This window comes from Corylus avellana, chromosome 10 (assembly GCF_965113065.1).
Source record: "Corylus avellana chromosome 10, dhCorAvel1.hap1.2, whole genome shotgun sequence".
NCBI classification, from domain to species: Eukaryota; Viridiplantae; Streptophyta; class Magnoliopsida; order Fagales; family Betulaceae; genus Corylus; species Corylus avellana.
In genome coordinates this window covers 1,556,201-1,577,900 of record NC_142499.1, presented here as the reverse complement: position 1 = coordinate 1,577,900, position 21,700 = coordinate 1,556,201, and the positions used below count along the sequence as shown (strand labels likewise).

Below are 21,700 nucleotides of genomic sequence, written 5' to 3'. Positions count from 1 at the left end.
CCAACCACCCCCGATGGCTCGAGGAAAGCTCATGTGATCACATCAAAGGGCTTGAAAGTGGTGCTTGCAAGAGAACAAGCACCGTCTGTTAAACCCCTTCACCTCAATATTATTCATTTTATTTTTTTCAAAAAAATTTATATATATATATATATATATATATATATTTCACTTTTTATATCACATTATTCACTTTTTATTACTATTTAAATAAAAAAAATTAATACAAAGCAATTTTTTTTTTTTTTTTTTTTCATTCTCATAATCTACATCTAGTATTTAGGAAAAAAAAGTTTAAGAAACACTCTCAATCATATGAACAAAGGGTGACTTACAAAAAAAAAAAAAAAAAAAAAAGAGTATGCCTAAAAGCTAAGTGCGAGGGTCCTCAAGGGATAGTTCAATCGGCTGTGAACCACGTCTCATGAAGCGAAGGTCACTACTTCGAATTCCTTTTTCATATTCTTTTGTGTGGACATGTAAAAAAAAAAAAAAAAAAAAAAAAAAAAAAAAAAACTATGTGCGTGGTAAGTTTTAGGAGTTAGAGGGCAATTTTAATCCTTTCAAATGTTTGATCCTCGGAATTTACTGAAAAGTGTGTGTTTTTTTTGTTTGCTAGTTGGTAAGTGACACAGTTTGTCTTCTAGCAAGAAGATAAAAATTTGTGCTGGCTATGAGTTATGGTAACATGTCAATGATGGCAGCTGACTTAGCAATGAATCATGCAGTCGGCATATGTGATGTTTGATGTGTAAGTTACGTTGTCATGGTGATTATGAGTGTTGTTATTGACATAATGAGAAACCATTTAATTGATAGTAATAAAGTTAGGTTATCCATTAGTAAGATTTACTGTTTATATCCTAATATTATTCTTTTTATTTATTAATGTAACGTTTGTATTTTTTGTTTTCAAAATAAATAAATCATTTAAAGCACAAAACACGTAAATAATGTATGATATTGAAAATCTACCTAACGAACTAATAAGATTCTTAACCGCGTAGGGGAAAAAAAAAAAAGAACTAAGATTCTAAAACCATTTTATAAATCTTTCTTTTTCATTTTTTGTTTTTTTTTTTAAATTTCTTCCGTCTTCCTCGAGACTCACCCAACAGGAGGTGGGACCCTGATCTTCAAAATAATCAGAGCCAGTATGGAAAGAAACAGCAGCATTGTACTTCTCCTCTCTCTCTCTCTCTCTTATTTCGCCTACCGCTCCAACCCCCACCACTACAATAAAACAACCTTAGGGTTTTCTAGTTCTAACTCGGATTCCTTCTTCCTTCCTCATTCCTCAGATTTGATGACTAGAATTCGTTCTTCAATGTGTAAACTCCTCCCAGCTCGTTTCAGGTACTGTTCCTCTTTCTCGATCGCAACCTTCTTGGGCGGCTCACAATACACACCTTTGTGTTTTCTTTGGGATTTTTTGGACGTTTCGTTATTGAGATTTTTTTTGGGTTTCATTTTTTTTTTTTTTTTTCCTGTTTCTTTGTTTTGTTTTTGTTTTTTGCTGCTTTGGGTGAAGTAACAGTTATTAGTTTCTGGGTGCGTTTTGATTCGTTAGTTGGTGAATCTGGGGTGTGTTTCGTTTTGATTATAAGCTTAACTGGAAAAAGTTGAATTTTTTACAACTGGGTTTTGCTTCACATTGTTTCTGATCTATTCGAGCAAATATATCAATATCTAAACGTATAAAAAAGTGAAAGAGTACTATCAAATGGGTCTGCTTGCTTGTTCTTCTTTTTTCCTTCCCCCCCCTCTCTTATAGGTTTTCTTCATACGTTGTTTGCATTTGAATCTCAGATTTTTGACTGATGTTTAAATCCAACTGCAGCGCATATAGATTGCGAAATCCTGACCGGGTCAGACCTGAGATTGTAATTAGAATATTTCATAATTTCTAAACATCAAATTTGAGCTTTCCTCTTTCATTTTTAGTGAAGGACAAACTTTTAGACATCACCGGGTTCGATTCGAGTATCTAAAATCTGGTACTATGATAAGGGTTCTGTAATTTGATGAGTTCGCTTTATGTGTCCTGGAAATTTTTGTTTTTATTTAGTGTGTTGGGTTTTATAAATGTTAAGCCAATGGGATAATTACTAATTAGTTAGTTGATGTTGTACTGGACTCTTGTGGTGGGAAATTCAAATCCTACTACTTAAATGATCATTAAATGGATGTTGTTGTCAGGTAGTGACCCATGCCATCCGGGAGTGCGCTCTCTGTTGTGGATGTCAACAAAACATGCCTCTGCCTTTTATTTTAATTTATCTGATTGACTTTTAGTTCGCTGATGTTATCCAAACTTTGGTTGTCATTTCAGGGTTTGGATGTCACAATTTGGAGCCAGTGAAAGAAGTGGACAGATAGTCTAAATTACTGTCTAAATTGCATGCGCTGTGCTTTTAGATATCTGAATTTATTATGTCTGAAATACTTCTTGAGAGACGGATGAAAATCAACTTGCAGGACTAAATTACGCCTTATTGTTGGTCACTTCATTGAAGTAGCACAGTAATGGGTTCATTTTCTGGAACTTGTGAAATTGTTGAAGCAGGGGATGAGGTGAATATGGGTCAGCATTCTAGGGGAACTTATGACAAAGATCGGAAGCTTCCTATGCTAAAACTCGGATATAAGGATTCTCTGGAAGATGATATTAATCATCTTTTTGAGGCAATTACTCTTAAAGCTTCGACCAAGGGATTAGGTATTTCACAGCAAGCAGGAACAAGCCCTTTAAGGAAAAGTGCCTTAAAAAGGCCAATCACAGTTGGTGCGCCCCATTCACCAGGAATTGGGAATTCAGAACCTGTGACTCTAAAGCAGGCATTAAGGGAGCTATGCCTTTCTAAGGCGTCAGAAATGGCTGCAATGAAACGGTTATCAAAGTCGACTAGTTCTCCAGGAGTCTCAGAAGCCGGACGGATAAAAACATTGTACCATGCAGTTGTGGTTGAAGCTAGTGGATCTGGCCCGTCCTTAGATAAAGAGGAAGGGAGTGTGGTTGAAATATCACTTGTGCCAGAAGAAAGCAAATTCAATTCTTCTGGGAAGATGCCCGAGCAGGAAAAAATGCCCAATATGAAGTCATCAAGCCAAAGTGCTCATTCTTCTTCTCAATATGCTGTTACAACATTAGATAATAATACGGGGAACATACCATTACAAGATGAGACTGTTTCTTCACCAAGGAAAGTTGGGGCTCACACGCCAAAGGTAGAGCTTTTACAGAAAGAGAAGCATACATCTGCACCTTCTCCATCTTCTTCTAGTACCGTTCGCAACATATTAGAGATGGTTGAAAACGATCCTGCCTCAACCAAGTTAGCAAATAAAGCATTGGTACCAAAACCCATGCGGAAAGGCAGGTCGCAGCCTGTATCTTCTTCTAGCTCAATCGTTGGCAATAGGGTGGGCAAGATATCCAGGAATACTCTCCGCTCAGTTAAACCGGTGGTTAGGAACAAGAGTTCTGTTAAGAAGAAACTAAAGCAGAACTCAAGTTCTTCTGCATGCAGTTCTAGTGCATATAACAAAGTTAATAATGACTTGGATCCTCGTACAACTCAAGTGGTTTGTGAGAGATGCCAATGCACTTTGAAGAATGCAAGCAAACAAGTTTCTGTTACATCCTACTCGATCGGTCCAAATGATGAGGTAAGCCCAAGTACTGAGCACTCTGGAGCGAGCAAGCCAGGCATCACTTCAAACAGCAGTAATAAAAGCAAAGCCAGTATGAAATTGAAAAAGAACACAAAATCAAAGGAGAAGGGGGAGTTTTCCCAAAGTTCAAAAAGTAGCCAAGGTGAGTATAGTAGTAGTACGAGTATCAGTGATGAGAGCAATGTGAGTGGGTCTAGTTGTGGCAATAGACCTCACATGTCAAAGGATGTGAGATGGGAAGCCATCCGTCATGTACAAATGCAGAATGGAGTCATGGGGTTGAGACACTTCAATCTTCTAAAGAAGCTCGGCTGCGGTGACATTGGAACTGTATATCTTGCTGAGCTGATTAGTACGAATTGTCTATTTGCTATAAAGGTCATGGACAATGAGTTTTTGGCTAGAAGGAAGAAGATGCCTAGGGCTCAAACAGAAAGAGAAATATTGAGGATGCTGGATCATCCTTTTCTCCCAACTCTATATGCCCAATTCACATCAGATAATCTATCATGCTTAGTTATGGAGTATTGTCCAGGTGGAGATCTTCACGTCCTTCGGCAGAAGCAGCTTGGCAGGAGTTTTCCTGAACCAGCAGCGAGGTAGAGTACTTGAATGATTAGTCCATTTATATCATTGTTTGTACTCTTTTTTTTACACCATGCATAACCAAGCGTTAAACTAAGAACAAGAGATATATCCAAGAACCAATACAAAAAGTAACATATTTGAGTTCATTATGATAAGACTAATTGATTTGTGTATTTACTGGATTATGATTTCTTTTTCATGTTAATTTTTTTATCATGCCTTTTTAAAGTTGAAAGTAGTGAAAATGATTTTTAGCTATCTTTCTCTTTGTTATTTTAAACGCTTTGGTGCTATTTTACATCACTCTGGCTATGTGAGATGGGAATTTGTTAAGCACACAATTTGTCTTAGTGTGGATTTTCTAACATGAAGAAAGTCTTTCTTTATTGTAGATTTGAAATAAAAAAGCAACAATTGTGCTGATATCCTGTTCACCTGATCAATATCATCATTGATTTTCAGTTATCACTCAGTCATTCCATGCATATTTATTGATTCAATAAACGCAGATATTTATATAATACTACTCTGTGAATGAATTCTACTCACTGCTTCCTATGTGCTTCTCTATCTGTACATTTCTATAGCCAACCTAACAAGGATACATGTATGTGCTATGTCGTAACTCTCCATTATGAAAGAATATAGTTTGAGTTGAAACCAAGCGAAGCCATTTTTCTATACCCATTCCTCACTCTCCACTATTCTTATAGGGAAGGAATTGCCATTCGAGCCAGAGCATTGGCGCTGCATCAAGCTAATATAGATATAAAGGCAAATATGTTACTCTACCTATATCTGGCAACATGTTGCACTTCCATGTTACATGTGCTGACTTCTGCTGCCACCTTTATTAAACAATACCACTGCTTCTGCTTTCAGCTACCAAGATGCTCACTGTCACCAACAGCTCTTGCGTGCATATTAACTTGACCACTTCTCCATGTTATCCATGCAAAATATTTGACTAAAATTTAGCTAAAGAACACATTTTTTCTATTTTAACTACCAACTTTTTCAAAGCACCTACATTCGGCTCCGCATTTTATCTATTCTTTTTCATGATTCCATTTAAAATATTCTTTCTTTTATGTAATTTCACTATTCCCAAAGAGAGGAGAGTCGGATTGAGTTTTTTATTATTATTATTATTTTTTAAATAATTGAACTTATGCATTGTTGAGCTATAGTGCTCAACAAATTTTGGCTGAGCATCGTAGCAGCTAGTCAAATCCTTCAGCTATTTTAGCTAGCCGGATGTGGAACTCTTTTTTGTATTTTTTGCTACACTATTTTGCCTAGCCCAATGAGAGTGCTCTTAGCTTGTGTTTTATCATAACTTCTACTACTCATCCTTAACATCAATTCTTGGTGTGCATAGCAGCTCTAAAGAGCTGAATATAAATCATTTGGGCTCCTGAATGTTGGTTCTGTGTCCTCTGAATCTGTATTCCAAAGTCTTTTTGTACATTTTGTCTTTATATTGGTGCAAATTTAAAACATTAGGTCTAATGCAAGTGTTTTTTTAAGAATTGATCATTCTTCTTTAAATTTTTGCATTTGTCATCCACTCCTTTTAAAACTAATTTAAGTTTCCTCTGTTTGCAGGTTTTATGTTGCTGAAGTCCTCCTTGCTTTGGAGTACTTGCACATGCTTGGAGTTGTGTATCGGGATTTGAAACCAGAGAACATTCTTGTCAGGGAAGATGGTCACATTATGCTCACGGACTTTGACCTTTCACTCAGATGTACTGTGAGTCCAACTCTTCTGAAGTCATCTTCGTTCAATGCGGATCCTGTTAAGACGTCTGGTCCATGTACAGATTCTAGCTGTGCTCAGCCTTTCTGCATTGAACCATCCTGTCAAGTCCCATGTTTCAGCCCTAGGTTTTTACCTGCTGCTGCAAGAGCAAGGAAGTTAAAAGTTGATGTTGCATCCCAGGTGCGATCATTGCCACAGCTTGTGGCTGAGCCCACCGATGCACGATCCAATTCCTTTGTTGGCACCCATGAATACTTGGCTCCAGAGATCATCAAAGGAGAGGGTCATGGAGCTGCAGTTGATTGGTGGACATTTGGTATCTTTCTTTATGAGCTTCTTTATGGTAGAACACCCTTCAAAGGTTGTAACAATGAAGAGACCTTAGCCAATGTAGTGTTGCAGAGTCTCAAATTCCCTGACAGCCCACTTGTCAGCTGCCAGGCAAGAGATCTCATAAGAGGGCTGTTGGTAAAGGAGCCAGAGAATCGGTTCGGATCTGAGAAAGGGGCTGCTGAGATTAAGCAGCACCCATTCTTTGAAGGCCTGAATTGGGCATTGATACGTTGCACAATTCCACCAGAGCTACCTGAGTTTTGTGACTTTGGATTTCCAAGCACGGGTTCCCAGGAAACAAAGAGCAAGTTTTTGGAGTGTAAAACTACAGGAGAGCACCTGGAGTTTGAATTGTTTTAGAGAAAATCACTTCTTTGTGAAGAGAAGCTCTCTGGTTAGGTTAGTCCTTGATTCAGACCTCTCCTCCCCTGTTGTAACTAATATGTAGCTTAAAATGTAAATTTAGTTGAGAACACTTCGGTAAAAGCTTGTCATCAATGGTATAGAAAGTTGTAGCTAACTGAGGATTTGATACATGGCTTCATGTGGTTCATGACATGGCCTGAGCTGCATTGACAATTACTCCTTTGAAGACCTAATATAGTGCAATCTCAACACCCGAGGCCCTGTCCACTTTCAACTTTCATTAATTGACTCATTGAGATAATTGATCGTTCTGTTTTTATGATTGAAGATCCTATCTATTAGAGGATATTTGTTTGACGGGTGATATAAAAATGAAGAGGAAACGGGAGAGTGGAGACGATCCAATTGGAGGGGAGTCGCTCCCATCTATAAAGCATTGAAGCATTTATGGTAATAGTTGATAAAATATTTAGTGAACAAGTGTATCTCTTTAGCTTTTAAATATTATTTCTCATTATTTTTTAATTATTTTCTATTTCTCATATTTTCATTTAAAAGAGAGACTGAGAGAGAGGGAACATGATAATATTCTTGTTCCCTTTTTATTTTATTTGAACGGAATAATATTCAGTTAGTTATATTAAAGAGATATTTTAGTTTCCTCAAAAAGTAAAAGACCAAAATACATTTCTAATATAACTAACTGAATATTATCTCGTTCAAATGAAATGAAGAGGATCCTGATTCGATAGAGAGATGGTGGAAGAGAGGAACGGTGAGAAACAATTTTTTATTTGAACATTATGTTATAGTAAATAGTAAAAAGTTGCTATTCATTATAGCATCATATGTATTTTAGCTCACCTCTAACTAATTTGTTGGAGATAAAAAAAAAAGGGAACAATATTATCTAAATTTAACTAATATCGACATTTTACCTACATTTTTACAAAATCATTCAAGTCAATAAAAAACTCATCCAATTGGAAAATCCTACAAATAGCCACCAAACGACCACAGAAAATGCCGTATCATCTGTGGTTAAAAGAACAACAGGTGTTACGACTTACAATGTTCTTTGATGTACAATGAAAAAAAAAGAAAAAAAAAGAAATGCCATGTCGTGTATGGCAAATGAAATATGAAAGTGAGTTAGGAACCGGCAGAAAAATACGACATCGTCGCGGCGAGGCAAAAAGCAAGGGTCTAACGGCAGAGAATGAAAACGACAGAGAAAAGTCTCTCTTCCTGTCATTGAACAAAGCTCTTATCAGCGATCACAAGCTCAGACAAGTCCCATGGCGTCAAGCTCAGACGACGATGACTTCGTTATTCTCGTATGCACAAATCCCAACCCAATCGAAGCAGAGACTAAGCAGAAAGAGATTAACATTTCTACCAGAGATATCCTAAGCTGGGATTTGCCCACAATTCTCAGTTACCAGACACTCAAAGTCCACGCATCTCGAATTAGGCCAGTTACTTTCCATCCTACTGTTTGGTTATCAGGAAAGTGAGAGAAAATGATTTTCTGTTTTTAATGTGTAATAACAGGCTCGTTGAACAATCTTCGTATTTCCGAGGCCTCCTCAGCGGGAGCTTTAGGTAACTTTGAGTCTTACCGGTTATTGGTTAAGATTTTTGTTTGGTTGCTGAGAAAATTGAGTATAGAATGTAAAACACGGTTTTGAAACTGCTAATTGAAAGATAATTCATCAAATCAGACCTGTTGAGGCGTAGAATTTAATAATATTCAAGATATCTTAAATATTTTTACGATTTTGCTTTTCCTATCTTGTGTTATCAGTTATGTTCTTTGGTTTTACTGAGTTTATAGTTGGAGTTAGTGCTTGGTTGAGATGAATATCAAGTGCCAGTGCGTGTGTTTAATCTAGAACTAAAACGTACTTCTGCTTACTATCTGGTTTTTTATTGCTTAAATCTTCTCCAGTGAATCATGCCTGGAATGTATATCAATTCAGTGGAGCCTGGAAACATTTGTGGATGTTCTCAAGTGTATTTATGGGTGCACATTGGATGTTACATCGAATAATTTCGTTCCTCTTTTTGAGGTAAACAGTTGCATAGTTTTGATGTTTCCACTATTTCACCCCTTTGTTGCTAGTACTGTAATGATGTGCAGTGTGGATCAGGCAATCTGAAATATTTTACATTTTTGTTTTATAAAGTTTATGCTGGTGAGCCCAATATTTAGTCTTATTTCTTTATTAATTAACCTCTGTTTGTAGAGATTTTAATGTAAAAGAGGCGAAAGGCGTAACACATCAAGAGATCAACAAACAGAAAGCAAATTTCTCTTGTTTTGTTCTTATTAAATTTGATTCCCAAAAGAAAAAAAAAATGTTTTGCCTTTTGAAGATAATATTCCACATATCTTCCACTGTACAAAGAGAAAGTTGAGGTTGGATGCTGAATTACCTTTCTACGCTCTAACGCAAGCCTAAGCAACATATATAAGCTATGTATAAGCGTGTCTCTATAACTCTATTGTCCGATCTTATTGGTATAAGCAGCATGTCACCTGCATGTTTCTGTTGTGCACTTGTGCATGACATGGAGGTCATGTTCAATATAAAGGTTCACTTAGCCAATTCTCTTCCTTTGAAAATCTGCCCCTGATGGCCTAGCCATTGCTAAGTGGTAGTCTTAACATTAAACATGTTGCACACCTCCTTTCTCTTTGATTGGAGATTAGTGCCTCTAGCACTGTCCAAAAATTGATGGGTGATGTTTGGGATTATGAATTGGTCAATCAGATTCATTTTCATATTTAACCTTTTCCATGTACTTCCATGTGTGATTGCATCTGTGTCAAATGATTTAGAAAGAGAAAATTGAATGAAGACAATGTAGGCCTTTTTACTTAGTTTTACAAAGCTGTGGGTCATTCTCCAACCATGTTATGTTGTGGTATTGTTATTCAGATCATCTTCATTTGCTCTTTTATAAGCTAAAAAGTAAAAACTAGAAAACTACATTGTTGTGTCCTCAAAGTTTGAAACCAAGACAGTGATGTATCACTTGCACAATTCAAATTCAATGGTTTTAATTACTTATACCCCTTTTTAAAATTCCTCTGCTAATCTTCCAGGGTGCACTTTATTTTGGGGTGGAGAGGCTTCTCTTGAAGTGTAGAGTTTGGTTTTCTGAGGTATCTTCTTCCGAGGATTCCGGGTCACCGCAAATACAACTGGATGATTTAATTCATATTTGGAGATTTGGTTTAGAGTGCGGTGAGGATCTCTCAGATGTTTATACTGTTAGTGATGATGAAATATGCAAAATCATGCTTGTAATGGTTCAGTTTTTGAAGTTGACATTCACAGTAACCACACTAAGAGATAGATTTTGAATGTATTGCAGCAAACGATTTTCTTCCAGAATTATGTGCGAGCTATCTTGCAAGGAACTTTGTATGTGCTTAACTTTTATTTAGCTTTTGCAGCCAATACATACACTATGATTTTTTATTTTTTTTTCAGTCAGAAATTTCTGCATAATCAGATAGTTTGTTCAATAATTATTCATGTTCAAATATTTATAAAAAAAATAATTATTATTCGTGTTCAAATACATCATATGCTCACATGATGTGAACTTTTTTTATGTTTCATTTAGCCTAATGGACATGCCAGTATAAAATGTCAATTCCTTGTTATATTAGAGTAGGTGAAGATTTGGTTTTAACCTTGTTAACATTCATTTCAAGTTATAAATTTCTAAAGAATCCTAGCTAAACATTTAGTTTCCACAAACGTGGTATTGACCAATAGAAGTTCTGCCCAAATTACTCCATCTATATAGTCATTTCTGCCATATGTGTAGCACCTTTCAGCAAATTGAGACATATTTTCTGTGGATTTTCATGCTATGACAGTGATTAGTAATCTATCTTGTTTGAATTTCATGCTCCTCTTTGGTAGCCTTAGTCTGTGGAGTCTATAAATCTGAAAGTGTAGGTGGAGTTAGTCCTTAGTTAGTGGGCTATTTGAGGCTGTTTGAGGAGCACACTTCATAACTAAATGTATAGAACCAAAGAGGAAACTAGTCAACCTAAATAGAACACCTTCTTTTGTGTAATATGTCCAAAAGAATATCACTTAAGCATAAGTCCTGCTATCTTGTGTTTAGATCATATCTTTCATGCAAAGCCCTGAAAAGGAGGGGTTGTTGATAACAGTTAGGAAAGAGACGAGGAAGGCTAAAAGGACTAGAGGAAAGCCAAAAAGGATGTGGGCAGAGTCAAAGAAAAAGGACATGGTTATTGAGATTTTATCAGAGAAGAGAGTTTTTTGATAGAATTAGGTGGTGAAGGAAAAAAAAAATATAATGTACCAAGGTAGATGTAATCAAAATTTCATAGTTGCTGGCTCAGGAGTTTGCTTTTAGTTTGAGAAACAGGCATATTGTCTTGTTAGAGTGCCAAGACAATCCAAGTTAGTCCAAGTTTACTTGGTGGTTATATTTACTATAAGCAGTCAGGGACTCAGGGTCAAGTACATATTTATAAATGATTCTTCACCTTGTTTTCTCTTCCTTCTTTGGTATGCTTGGCTTTAATGCTGCCAAGTTCATGGATGCGTATTCAAAAAGTTGCGATAATTTGATTTTACTATGTGCAAATATTTTGTTTTTACATTGTTCTAACCTCCTGTCAATGGAAGCTAATGATGGTGTGTTTTCTGGGCAGATGTGGGCCACGTCTAGCAAATTTTTTATAGATGTTCCATACAAGTTGCTTTTATCTTGTACTCAGCATCCCCACTTGACGATTGACAGGTTGATCAGTTATCCTTTAAATATATTAATTCAATTTTATGCAATATGTTTGGGAACTCTAATGTTTTACTGATCTTTGACAGTGAGATGCATCTTTCTGATGCACTTTTAGTTTGGGTTGATGCTTATGCGGAACAGTTGGAAAACTTCAGCAGAACTGGCAATGATTGTCATAGCATCTTTAGACAAGTAAGCTTTCGTGCGTCAATGTTTAACTTGAGGACCCAAAATTAGAGTTTTCTAGTGAAGGTGCCATTCCCTGTAAATTATCCTGGCTAGTTTTATATATGTGATTGCAGTACGAAAAGGAGAATTAACTACGTATGAACTGTGTATTTCTTATCTGGAAATTAAATTTTTTTTCTAACGTTTGAATCAATTGTGATATTCTTTTGGTATGCTCACTCTTTGTTGTTGTTGTTGTTGTTTATGTTGAAAGGTCCGCATTAGCCTTTTGCCTTTATGGTTTGCTGCAGGTATGCTTAATTTTCTGGATGTTTTCTTTACAGCATCAAAAGATATTTACTAATTTTTTTCTTCATAAAATTCGTCTATGAAACAAGTTGATTTGGTTTCATATTTCAGGGAAAAGAAGGTCTCGCCATTTCTCTAAGCTTTTTGAGGAGAGCATTGACTCAATTTTTAGACTAATGACTGTTCCACCCCCATTTTCCGTGAATTTCTTAGGAGATGGTGACGTGCAGCATCTCAGGATTCGATTAACGGAATATTCCAAGGTATTCTCTTTAGAAAAACTCTGCAAGTGCCCTTGGAGCCCGTACAATTACTTTTTGGGATTTTGTTGGCTTTCTTGTTTAGGGTTCATTTGGTTGGGCTAAGAAAAGCTAGAAGGGCAAAATAACAATAAATCCTATGAATGATTTCCCGACATATAATGCCAATTGAACATGGATAGGCATTACTTTCTGAGATTCAACTTCTTGAGAAATAGGAGTGGTGGACGTGAGATCCTTTTAATTTACCTTTTCAATTCTAGTTATAGCTCTTTAATTTGGGTACAAATAGATTCATCAAAAAATTTGGGTACAAATAGACCATCAAGGGGTGTTTTGATAAGATGTAGGGTTATTTTGATCACAGAAAAGACAAAGTCTGCTCTGCCATGCACGTTTTTCTTAAAATATGAATTCTTGAGTGGAACCTAGAAGAAGCGTCATTTAATTTTCTGAAAGCAAAATCGAAATAAAGTATAAATAAATTGCAAGCGTTACAAGTTACCCCTACTATTTGGATAAGAATCGGATAGGTATCATATGCAGTTTCTGTAGCATGGTAGCTTTTCCATTTTCTATTCTATCTTTCTTTTCTTTTTTTAGGCTGGGGAGTGGGGGAGAGTGTGTCAAACAAGGCAATTTAGTTGTACCTGGAATGGAGGAATCCTTTAGTTAGATGAATCAAAATCCTGAAGGAATTCATGAAGCCTTCTGGTGTTTGGTTTTCCAATATCAGTAAGCCAATTTCACCTGCCTTAGAGTTCAATTGCTCAACTTGTCTCTGGGCCTCTGGCATGCAGTTTATAACTGTATCACATAATTTTTCCTTTCTGTACAGAAACTGAACGTTCCTGGTTCTTTCTGGCTTTTAGTTTTCCAATATCTGTAATTTATGTCATTAAGTTGATGTGCACAGCCTAATATCTGAACCCTAATTAAAGCAGGTGAAAGAGGCTGTGCACATCAACTTTTTTTTTTTTTTTACCCATCAAAAAAAAGTTGATGTGCACAGCCTCTTTCACCTGCTTTAATTAGGGTTCAGATGCACGATTTCCATGTCTCTTGCACATTCTTCATGATTGTATGAATTAAATCTTTCCTCCCCGTGCAGAAGGTGAACCTTTCAGGTTGTCCACAGATAACATTAGCCATTATGCTCCTTTCTGTGCTTCCTTCTTCACATGCTGTGGAACCTGCATTACGAAATATTGTTAATCAGATTTCCCTTATCCTTGAAAGTCTCGAGGAGGGAGATAAATGTCTGAATCTACTGTGTTTGCTGCCGATGTCTTCCTTTGAAGCAGTGCAGGAGGTAGATATTTCCAAGTGTCAAAAGCTGCATCTTGAAGCTGCCATTATGTGCTTCAGCATGTCATTTCCTTCTATAAGAACACTGAAAGCAGCTTATCTTTTGAATGTCAAGACAACAATTTTGCATCAATTGGTGCAGAACTTCCCTCTGCTCTGTGAAGTTGACTTAAGCAGTGATATTAGTCCTCTTATACCAGCACAGGTGTCAGTTGTATCCTCAAGTCCAGCTATTACACTATCACCATCAAACAAGTTCTTTAGGGTTGTTGATGATCCTGTGGATGTTACATCATCAAAAAGGTCTGGACTATCATTGTCAAATATCACAAAACTCACGCTGGAGGGCCGAAGTGATCTCTGTGGTGAGATTTTCATCTGTCTGTTTTCTTTTAACCCTTTTTTGTCATTGGATAATGAGTCATTGTGTAATTCCTCCAAAAGATGGTTTTCCATATCCTAGTTATGTGATTAGCGTTTGCACGCTAATTCTTTAAAAATCTTTATGCTTAGAGTCAAATTGGGTGGAATTCACGATTTTATGAAATCTCACTTTGTGATTTAGAGGTACTTTTACTGATCTCACAGTGTAGGATATCAGTGGGATAGAATACTCTACATGATGGACATAAACTTTGTGATAGCAGTTAATATGAACACAAACTGTCGGTGCATTTTTTTTAAAGCCTGTAAATATCAACTCGTGAATGGATTTTACTATCTTTGATGTGTCTGGTGGAAAAGTTATAGCTAGTGTTTGCATGCATATATCGCACGTGCATTACTGTGCTCTAGTTTTTTTTTGTTTTTTGATAAGTAATGTCATATCATTAATAAAGTGTATAGGTACACAACTCTTGTACACAGAAAGTATACAAGAGAACCCCTAATAGGAAGAAAAAGAAATACATAAATTTAGAAAATCTGCATTAGTAAAATCACGCTCTCTATGATGAGCCGCGATCCAAATGTATATTGTGTTAAGTAGAAGCTTCCTCAATTCGAATGTTGAGGTCTCTACGTCTTCAAAATGCCGAGCATTCTTGTCACACCAAATACACCACATTACACACAATGGAACCATCCTCCAAACTTCCTTGGCTGGATCACCTCCACGCACAGCGCCCTAGCCAATTTGCTATCCCCCAGGGATTGTAATTGTTGCTATTTTTCTTTTTCTTTTTCTTCTTATGATAATTTACTCCACGCTACTAACTATTTCTTTTAATGTTTATGCTAGATTTGGATCTCCAGTATATCTCAAAATTCCGCGCTTCCTTGCAAGACCTGAACCTTAAAGGGTGCATATCATTAACAGATGTTGGTATATCAAATCTTCTATGCAAATGTATGAAACTACACTCAATTGTAGTCTGTGATACTTCTTTTGGGATTAAATCAGTGCTGGCTCTTTGCTCTGGTATTTCTGATCATGATAACCATCCTGCTGCCTGTGTTGGATTGAAGCATAATTCTTTGGCATTTAATCTTCGAAAACTGCATATGGGTGGCTGCAAGGGTGAGTGTTATTTCCTTCATATTACTCTCACTCTCACCCTCTCTGCTATTTTGTTGAGATGGAACTGTAAAGCTGTTTTTCTTTTTCGTTTTATTGGTAACAATTTATTGAAAGGGTCTTTTAAAGGTGCATCCCGAGTAGAAGTGAAGTTTACTGCACCAGAGGAGGGGGGGGGGGGGGGGGGGGGGAGGGGGGGGGGGGTGGGGGGAAAACGACAACAATGTCCAAATTTAAATCATCGACACTTTGAGAAAACAAAATTTGTGCTCTCCCACTGATTGCTCCTCGCTTTCAAACTCCCACTTGTTCCTCTCCAACCAAATTCTCCACATTAGGTTTCTTCTTTTCAAACAATGATAATCCTTCCCCTACCAAAATTCCTCTTCCAGCAAGCCAATAGTCCATAAAAACAGAGCATGGCATAACTCTAGAAACTCCAACGAGAGAAAACCAAGGACCAAAGAGCTGTACAACTGCACAATGTAAAAACAAGTGATCCACGGTTTCTGCATCCTTTTTAAATATATAGCACCTTCTTACTTGTCTTTAATAGGTAAATACACAACTCACGTACGCGCATGAGATTGAAGCTGTAAACTCACTGTCCACTCTTTAGTTATCAGGGAGGAGAAACTATTTGGTCTGAAGACCATTGGCAATTTATGGTCTGAATACCTGCTTACTACGAAATTCCTGCGCTTCACCAATTTATCTACTGTAGAAATAGATTCTGCAGAGCAGCCCATGTCTGAATGGATGCCCTGCTCACCAAATATTCCATGGAAACGGCATGTTGCCCGGACTACATAACACCTGATAAAACATTTAAAGAAGTGAAGGAGGGGATGGGCATAATCTTATTTTGTATTCCTTAAAGTAACCTTCCTTCATAGTCAAGTTTTTTATTCTTTACCATCTATTGGATTTAATGGCTAAAAACGCTGGCAGCATGCTTAACACATGCAAGTTGGACGGGAAGTGATGTTTCCAGTGGCGGACGGGTGAGTAACGTGTAAGAACCTGCCCTTGGGCTTTAGAATGTGATGATGTTGAAATTATTTTTTTCACATCTTTATGGAGTTCAATTCCCATGATTGATTGATAGTGTACTAGTAGTACATAAGTTTTCTACTTTTTTGCCTTCAACTTTTGGATCTATGTACTTGAAATATAAGCCTGAAAAGAAGTAATAATTGTAGGTGAGAGGAATCCAGGACATTTGCTTGACGAAGCATATGCTTCACTTAACAAAGCTTTGTCTTAATATATTCGGGTTAGCTAAATTCCCCCTTCTTTGCCTTTTTGCTTTTCTCGGTCCCTTTTATGTCATGGACTGTGATGTCTGTTCTTGCGGCCTTGACTTCACTCTATATGGTCTCTTCAAAATCTTGAGGTGCCTATTACATGTAAGAAATCTCTTCATTCAGAACACGATTGATTATGATTTAAAAGAAGATATGACCTAAGGAACTATAAAATGTGACGGTATGCATAACCAAGTCAAATCAATTGGGATTAGGGTTTTCTAAGTTCAGGTAGTGTCTTATTTGGTTTGACGAAACTAATTTAGGATTTTTTATGCCTGAAGATGTACTTATATGTTTGTGTGTGTGTGTGTTTTTGCAGGTGTCGATGAAACATCTCTTCTAAAGCTTCTGTCTCAAACACAAATGCTGAAGAGTCTTTGCTTGAGGGACGCTCACCTGGTTGACCAAGCTCTGCATTGTTTCCCAGGTTCTTCCTTGGAGATGCTTGATGTTTCTAATACTATGGTTAGTCATCAGATTTATGGAACCTGGAATTTTATCCCTGCTAGAGTATATGAAAGTGTCATTTGCATATCCTTTTGTGAAGAAATTGCTTGATCAATGATGATGAATTTTTTAAATATTAGCTAGTTTGAATTTAAAACTAGAACTAATAGATACAGTATGCCAGACACATTCTCATCTATAACTGCAAGTGGGACAAAATTGGATTGCCATCAAGAGTTCCTGATATAAATCCACATAAAAGTTTTTTTTTTTTTTTTTTTTCTTAAAAAAAAAAAAAAACTAGGAAACACTATGATTTCAATTTGAGAAGAATAATCATGTTTGAGAGCCAATATCAATTGGCTCCCCAACCCAATCCATCGAATAGCATGTTTTCCTTGTGGAAGACATAAGTTTGAAAGAAGTGTGTTTGTTTTGTTGGCTTTAATTTTGATTCTTCTTAGGCCCTAAATTTTAAACCAATTTGATTGAAGGCAAAGAGACATTAAACTTCAGTGGCTGACACAGCTGACCAAATAGAAAGACCACGTGTTTTTTAGTCTCCTTGTTCTTGCTGTTGCAGCCGTGGTGATTATGTGCTAATTACTACAGATGCAGTTTTGTTTGAACCAAGGATATCATGCTTCTAATATTGCAGGTTTCTGGAGCTGCGTTAGCTTGGATAGTCCGTGGAAATCCTGGTTTGAAGTGCTTGAAAGTGAGGGGCTGCAGGCATATGTGTCAACCAGAAAGTAACACCTCAGGGGGGGAATTTTCATCCTCGTATACATTTAAAGAACTGTATGTTGAGTTAGGCAAGAAATGCAGATTAGAAGAAATTGCGCTAGGATGGGGATTCTCTTGCTTTTCTCTGGAAGCTCTCCAACCTGCTATTATGTCACTAAGGTCAATAACTGTGGGTTTAGGTGGCTCATTAGGTGAAAATGGACTGAAGCAACTATCCGCAACTTGTCCAATGTTAGAGTCAGTAATTTTTCATTTTCAGGTATTAATTATTCAAAGAAATTCGAGATACTTGCCCTTTAAATTGAAATTCTTCATCTTCAAATAATTGGAATTCTTTTAGGTTTTACTTGCTCTTTAGAAAGTGTCTTACACATGCCATAGGTTCACAACAAGGACATGCTTCCGTGTCTTGGATAACTCCTGCAAGATAATTATGTTCACTATGCAATGAGTAGCCTTGTACGTTTTGATTCTCTGAAGGAATAAATGATCAGATGATAATTTTATAGGATTGAAACAGTAGACACAGGGAGATATTTCCTTGTTTAGGCTGATTGTATTTGGGCCCTTTCTTGCACTTCTTTTACTTTTCAGAAAGAGAAACTTTCCTTGCTATTGTGTAATGGATTATCTGATGACCTCTCATAGGACGGAGACCAGTATAGATTATCAAGTGGCACATATTATTTTTTATCCCTTGAAAATTGAAACACTTTCATTATGGTTGTCACTTTGTTTAGTGATCTGGGTTCTTTTACAGGTCATATCTGACACTGTCATAACGAACATGATGACATCCTTGAGAAATTTGCGAGTGTTGGCTTTGTGCTATTGCCTTGGTGATATATCTATATCAAGCTTCAACTTTTCTATGCCAAATCTGAAGAAATTGCAGCTTGAAAGAGTAACCCCTTGGATGACAAATAATGATTTGGCTATTCTGACTCAGAATTGTGCAAACTTGGTTGAGCTTTCACTGCTAGGATGTAAGCTTCTCAATTCAGGTAAGGAGTTTTTATTTGTGAAGTACATAATTTATACTCTACTGCATAAATTGGTTGTATTACTTGGGTCCTCTTATTCATGTTTCATGATCTGAATTCTCGTTATAGTTCAAATGTTAACAAGAAGCCAATGAGACCCATCATTAATTGGTTAATTGTATTATCTGCATGTCAGATAATCCCTTTCTGCTATGTTCTATACATGGCTTAGTCTGTTTGTAGCAGATTTGAAATAACGGCCATACTCTTTGCGAGTGTTGGGGCGGTAATTGATATGTTTTTCTGAAGTTTCCTTTTGGTCTTTATCACAGATTCTCAACAGATCATCTCACATGGATGCCCAGGCTTGACTTCTATCCATCTAGAGGTTTGTAATTGTTTCTTTTCTCTTGGATGAATGCTCAAATCCCTTTGTATATTAAACTAAAATTTGATATAGATCCACTAAAATTTTCTTAAGGTGCTTCTGATGGAGATGAGTGATGGTTAAAGCTCCAAGAGCACCTGCTGTCTTCTTCATCTTCTTGCTCTTGTTGAGTTTCCTGAGAAAAATATATATATATATATATATATGAAAAAACAAAAGAGAATGGAAAACAAGAAAGAAATTTGGTTTAAATAGCCTGAGAAAATCTTGAATAAAACTCTCACATTGGGCGTTTAGTGCTTCTAGCCAAAATGCTTGCTCTGTGTTGATGACAAATGATCTAAGCCACCGCTCCTCCCCTTGTCTCTTTTCTCATATGTATGATTTTTTTCGCTGCATAGTCATTTAGCATGACATGATTGTCTACTTATTCATTCCCTGGAATGCCTCTAGAGGTGTTACTTGTGCTATTTCAACCATCAAAGCTTTGGTTTATTTTCAGTATTTAGTACTCATGAAAGTGTAGTGAGGTTTCTGCCCTTTCAGTGCTCATGAATGTTTCCATATTTAATGGCATTGTTGTATAGGACTGTGGAGAAGTAACTTCAAATGGGGTTTCTTCTCTTCTCGATTGCATGGCTCTTGAAGATCTCTTGCTGCGTCATAATGTGAGCCTTCTATTACTGCTTTTTTTTTTTTTTCTTTTTTTTTGTTCAGATGAACGTATCATCTTAATGTACTGCTACGCATGTTCATAGTGAAACATGGTACAAAAAAATCTTCAATATTGATTGCTTGTACAGGAGCTTCCTAGTCTATCATTTAAAGCTTTAGTTATATCTCTTGTTTATTGTTTCACTTTTAGAATCATAAATTATGTCCTGTAAGGTCGTGAACAATGCTTTTGAATTACAGCGAATGAGCCAAATTTGTGACCATGACTATCAGTGAACTTGTTCTTAATCATAGTTCTTTCTGATGGACCGATGCAGTTGTGACTAGATAATGTACAGAAATAGGGCTGTAGTTAGCCAAGTCTAAAACCGAGTTCATTCGGTTACAATTTGTATACATAATTTGTATGTGATAATATTTAAATATGTTGGAGGTGGAGCATTATGGTTTCAACTGTTGTCACAATTTGTTTTTCTCACCTCAAGTAGGGAACAGATAAATGTAGGCTGTTTGGATTCGCTGGATTTTAATTTCTGTTCATTTATAACTGACCCGATGGTGATTATTTGCTCTGGACTTGAGCAAACATTATACAGGGCCCTGGGATACAGAAAAACTTCATTTTTTATGCTTCTTCAAAGGTATACTTATAAGTACAGTCCCACATTCTCTTCTGTTCATTTTTTGTCAGAGAATCAAGTTTAACAACTAATATCCATTTTGTGACTTTCATCATGACCACAGTTGCCAATGCTGCGGAAGGTATCATTAGATTTGTGTGATGCAAGTGAAGGTGAATTTGACATTCCAGATGTAAGTTACAAATGGCGACCCCTCTACATTATAATCTAAGTGGAATCTGAAGTGAAAAACTACAGATGTTGTGCATATTTAGTTGCCTTGACTCATTACCAGTGGGTTCTTGTTCTAGTGATTGGCAACATTAATCCCATGAGTAATGCTACTCTGCACACCCATTTTATATAGGCTAACGTGACATATTTTAAGTGAATTTTCATGTTAGCTACTAAAAAAAACAAAAAGAAAGCAATTTAAAACACGTTATGGTGTGAAAAATAGCATTACTTTTAATCCAATCAATCTTTTAGTTACCTTTACTTTATGTTCAGAACATTGTCAAGTAATCCAAAGCATGATCCTCTCTCTCATCCCATCCTTCTACCAACTTATCCAAGAATCAAGAGACGAGATCCCAATTGGAACAACCAAGAATTAGTGAGAGGCTATATTTTAGGATAAATCTAATACATACTTTTCTGAGCATTTAAAGTCTTTAATACTGATTAACTTCTATCACGTGTTTGTTTGATCCTGTTGTTTCTGCTTCAGTATGATGACATGTGTTTCTTGAGTACTGTGAAGATAGCGAGATGTAAGTCCCAGAGATGTAATTTTAACCTCCCAGCTCAAAGAAGGACTGTGCACAAGGGAACTCTAGTACTGGTTCGGAACAGCAAGAATCTCATTAGAACAGTGGTGAAGGAGAGGCTTTAACAATTAACAGTGATATGGAGCCTCCGCTAAATAATTTTGCAAGAGTTATTTTTTCCAACTCTTGAGTTCTTGTATATTATTCTTGACGCCCTTCAATATTTGAGCTTATTTTAGATGTCATCTGCAAATGTTTATGATACTACAGGTTTAACTACAATCCCTTGCAAACTCATGTGGCAATTCACATGAGTGCCACGTGGCAAAATGTGGGTGAAGAAATGAAGTAACAAAATTTTACAGGTAAAATTTATTATGAATGGTCTGAAAGTAGTGTTGCTTTTGAGGAGCCTCTTCCTGGGTGAAAAATGGTCTGCTTCAGTCATCTTGCATTTCAACTTTTAACACATGAGGTGCATTCTTGGCGTTAAGGTTACCGCAGGTGGCTTTTTTATGCCTTAGGCCTACATAAGAGAGAGTTTTAAAATATTTTAATTAAATTCATTTTTTTTTTTTTTTTTTTAATTTAACAATATGATTATGAATCTAAGATGAGGGTTCACATGAGTGATTCACAAAATCCTGAATATCTGTTTATGATGTTGGCCCAAACTAA

General features: G+C 36.5%; 2 protein-coding genes across 6 annotated transcripts; both read left to right on the top strand.

Annotated features, from left to right (window-relative positions):
• The first annotated feature begins 1,155 nt into the window (after positions 1-1,155).
• On the top strand, positions 1,156-7,051 carry LOC132192342 (Protein kinase superfamily protein). The gene is made up of 3 exons (XM_059607652.2): positions 1,156-1,356; positions 2,333-4,274; positions 5,872-7,051. The coding sequence occupies exons 2-3, from the start codon at positions 2,527-2,529 to the stop codon at positions 6,716-6,718; spliced, it is 2,595 nt and encodes an 864-aa protein (XP_059463635.2). The 5' UTR covers positions 1,156-1,356; positions 2,333-2,526; the 3' UTR covers positions 6,719-7,051.
• A 790-nt stretch (positions 7,052-7,841) lies between these two features.
• LOC132192341 (ubiquitin-protein ligase) lies at positions 7,842-21,267 on the top strand. Of its 5 annotated transcripts, XM_059607650.2 has the most exons (20): positions 7,842-8,198; positions 8,279-8,329; positions 8,676-8,796; positions 9,837-9,978; positions 10,109-10,158; positions 11,436-11,524; positions 11,608-11,713; positions 11,964-12,000; positions 12,110-12,261; positions 13,370-13,385; positions 13,563-13,931; positions 14,807-15,085; positions 16,712-16,857; positions 17,498-17,845; positions 18,347-18,590; positions 18,902-18,957; positions 19,545-19,625; positions 20,229-20,273; positions 20,377-20,445; positions 20,983-21,267. In XM_059607650.2, exons 1-20 carry the CDS (start codon positions 8,023-8,025, stop codon positions 21,145-21,147), a joined length of 2,742 nt encoding a protein of 913 aa, XP_059463633.2. In that variant the 5' UTR covers positions 7,842-8,022; the 3' UTR covers positions 21,148-21,267. The 5 variants fall into 5 exon arrangements, 3 of the variants coding, with proteins under 3 accessions (XP_059463633.2, XP_059463632.2, XP_059463634.2); XM_059607649.2 differs by having other exon boundaries at positions 13,370-13,931; XR_009441331.2 differs by lacking the exon at positions 20,983-21,267 and having other exon boundaries at positions 13,370-13,931; positions 20,121-20,273; positions 20,377-20,430.
• Positions 21,268-21,700: the final 433 nt, after the last annotated feature.

Coding starts and splice junctions, on each gene's coding strand:
- LOC132192342 (XM_059607652.2), top strand. CDS start 2,527: ATGGGTTCATTTTCTGGAACTTGTGAAATTGTTGAAGCAGGGGATGAG. Junction 4,275..5,871: donor TTTCCTGAACCAGCAGCGAG/GTAGAGTACTTG, acceptor CTCTGTTTGCAG/GTTTTATGTTGCTGAAGTCC.
- LOC132192341 (XM_059607649.2), top strand. CDS start 8,023: ATGGCGTCAAGCTCAGACGACGATGACTTCGTTATTCTCGTATGCACA. Junction 8,199..8,278: donor GTCCACGCATCTCGAATTAG/GCCAGTTACTTT, acceptor GTGTAATAACAG/GCTCGTTGAACAATCTTCGT. Junction 11,714..11,963: donor GTCATAGCATCTTTAGACAA/GTAAGCTTTCGT, acceptor TTATGTTGAAAG/GTCCGCATTAGCCTTTTGCC.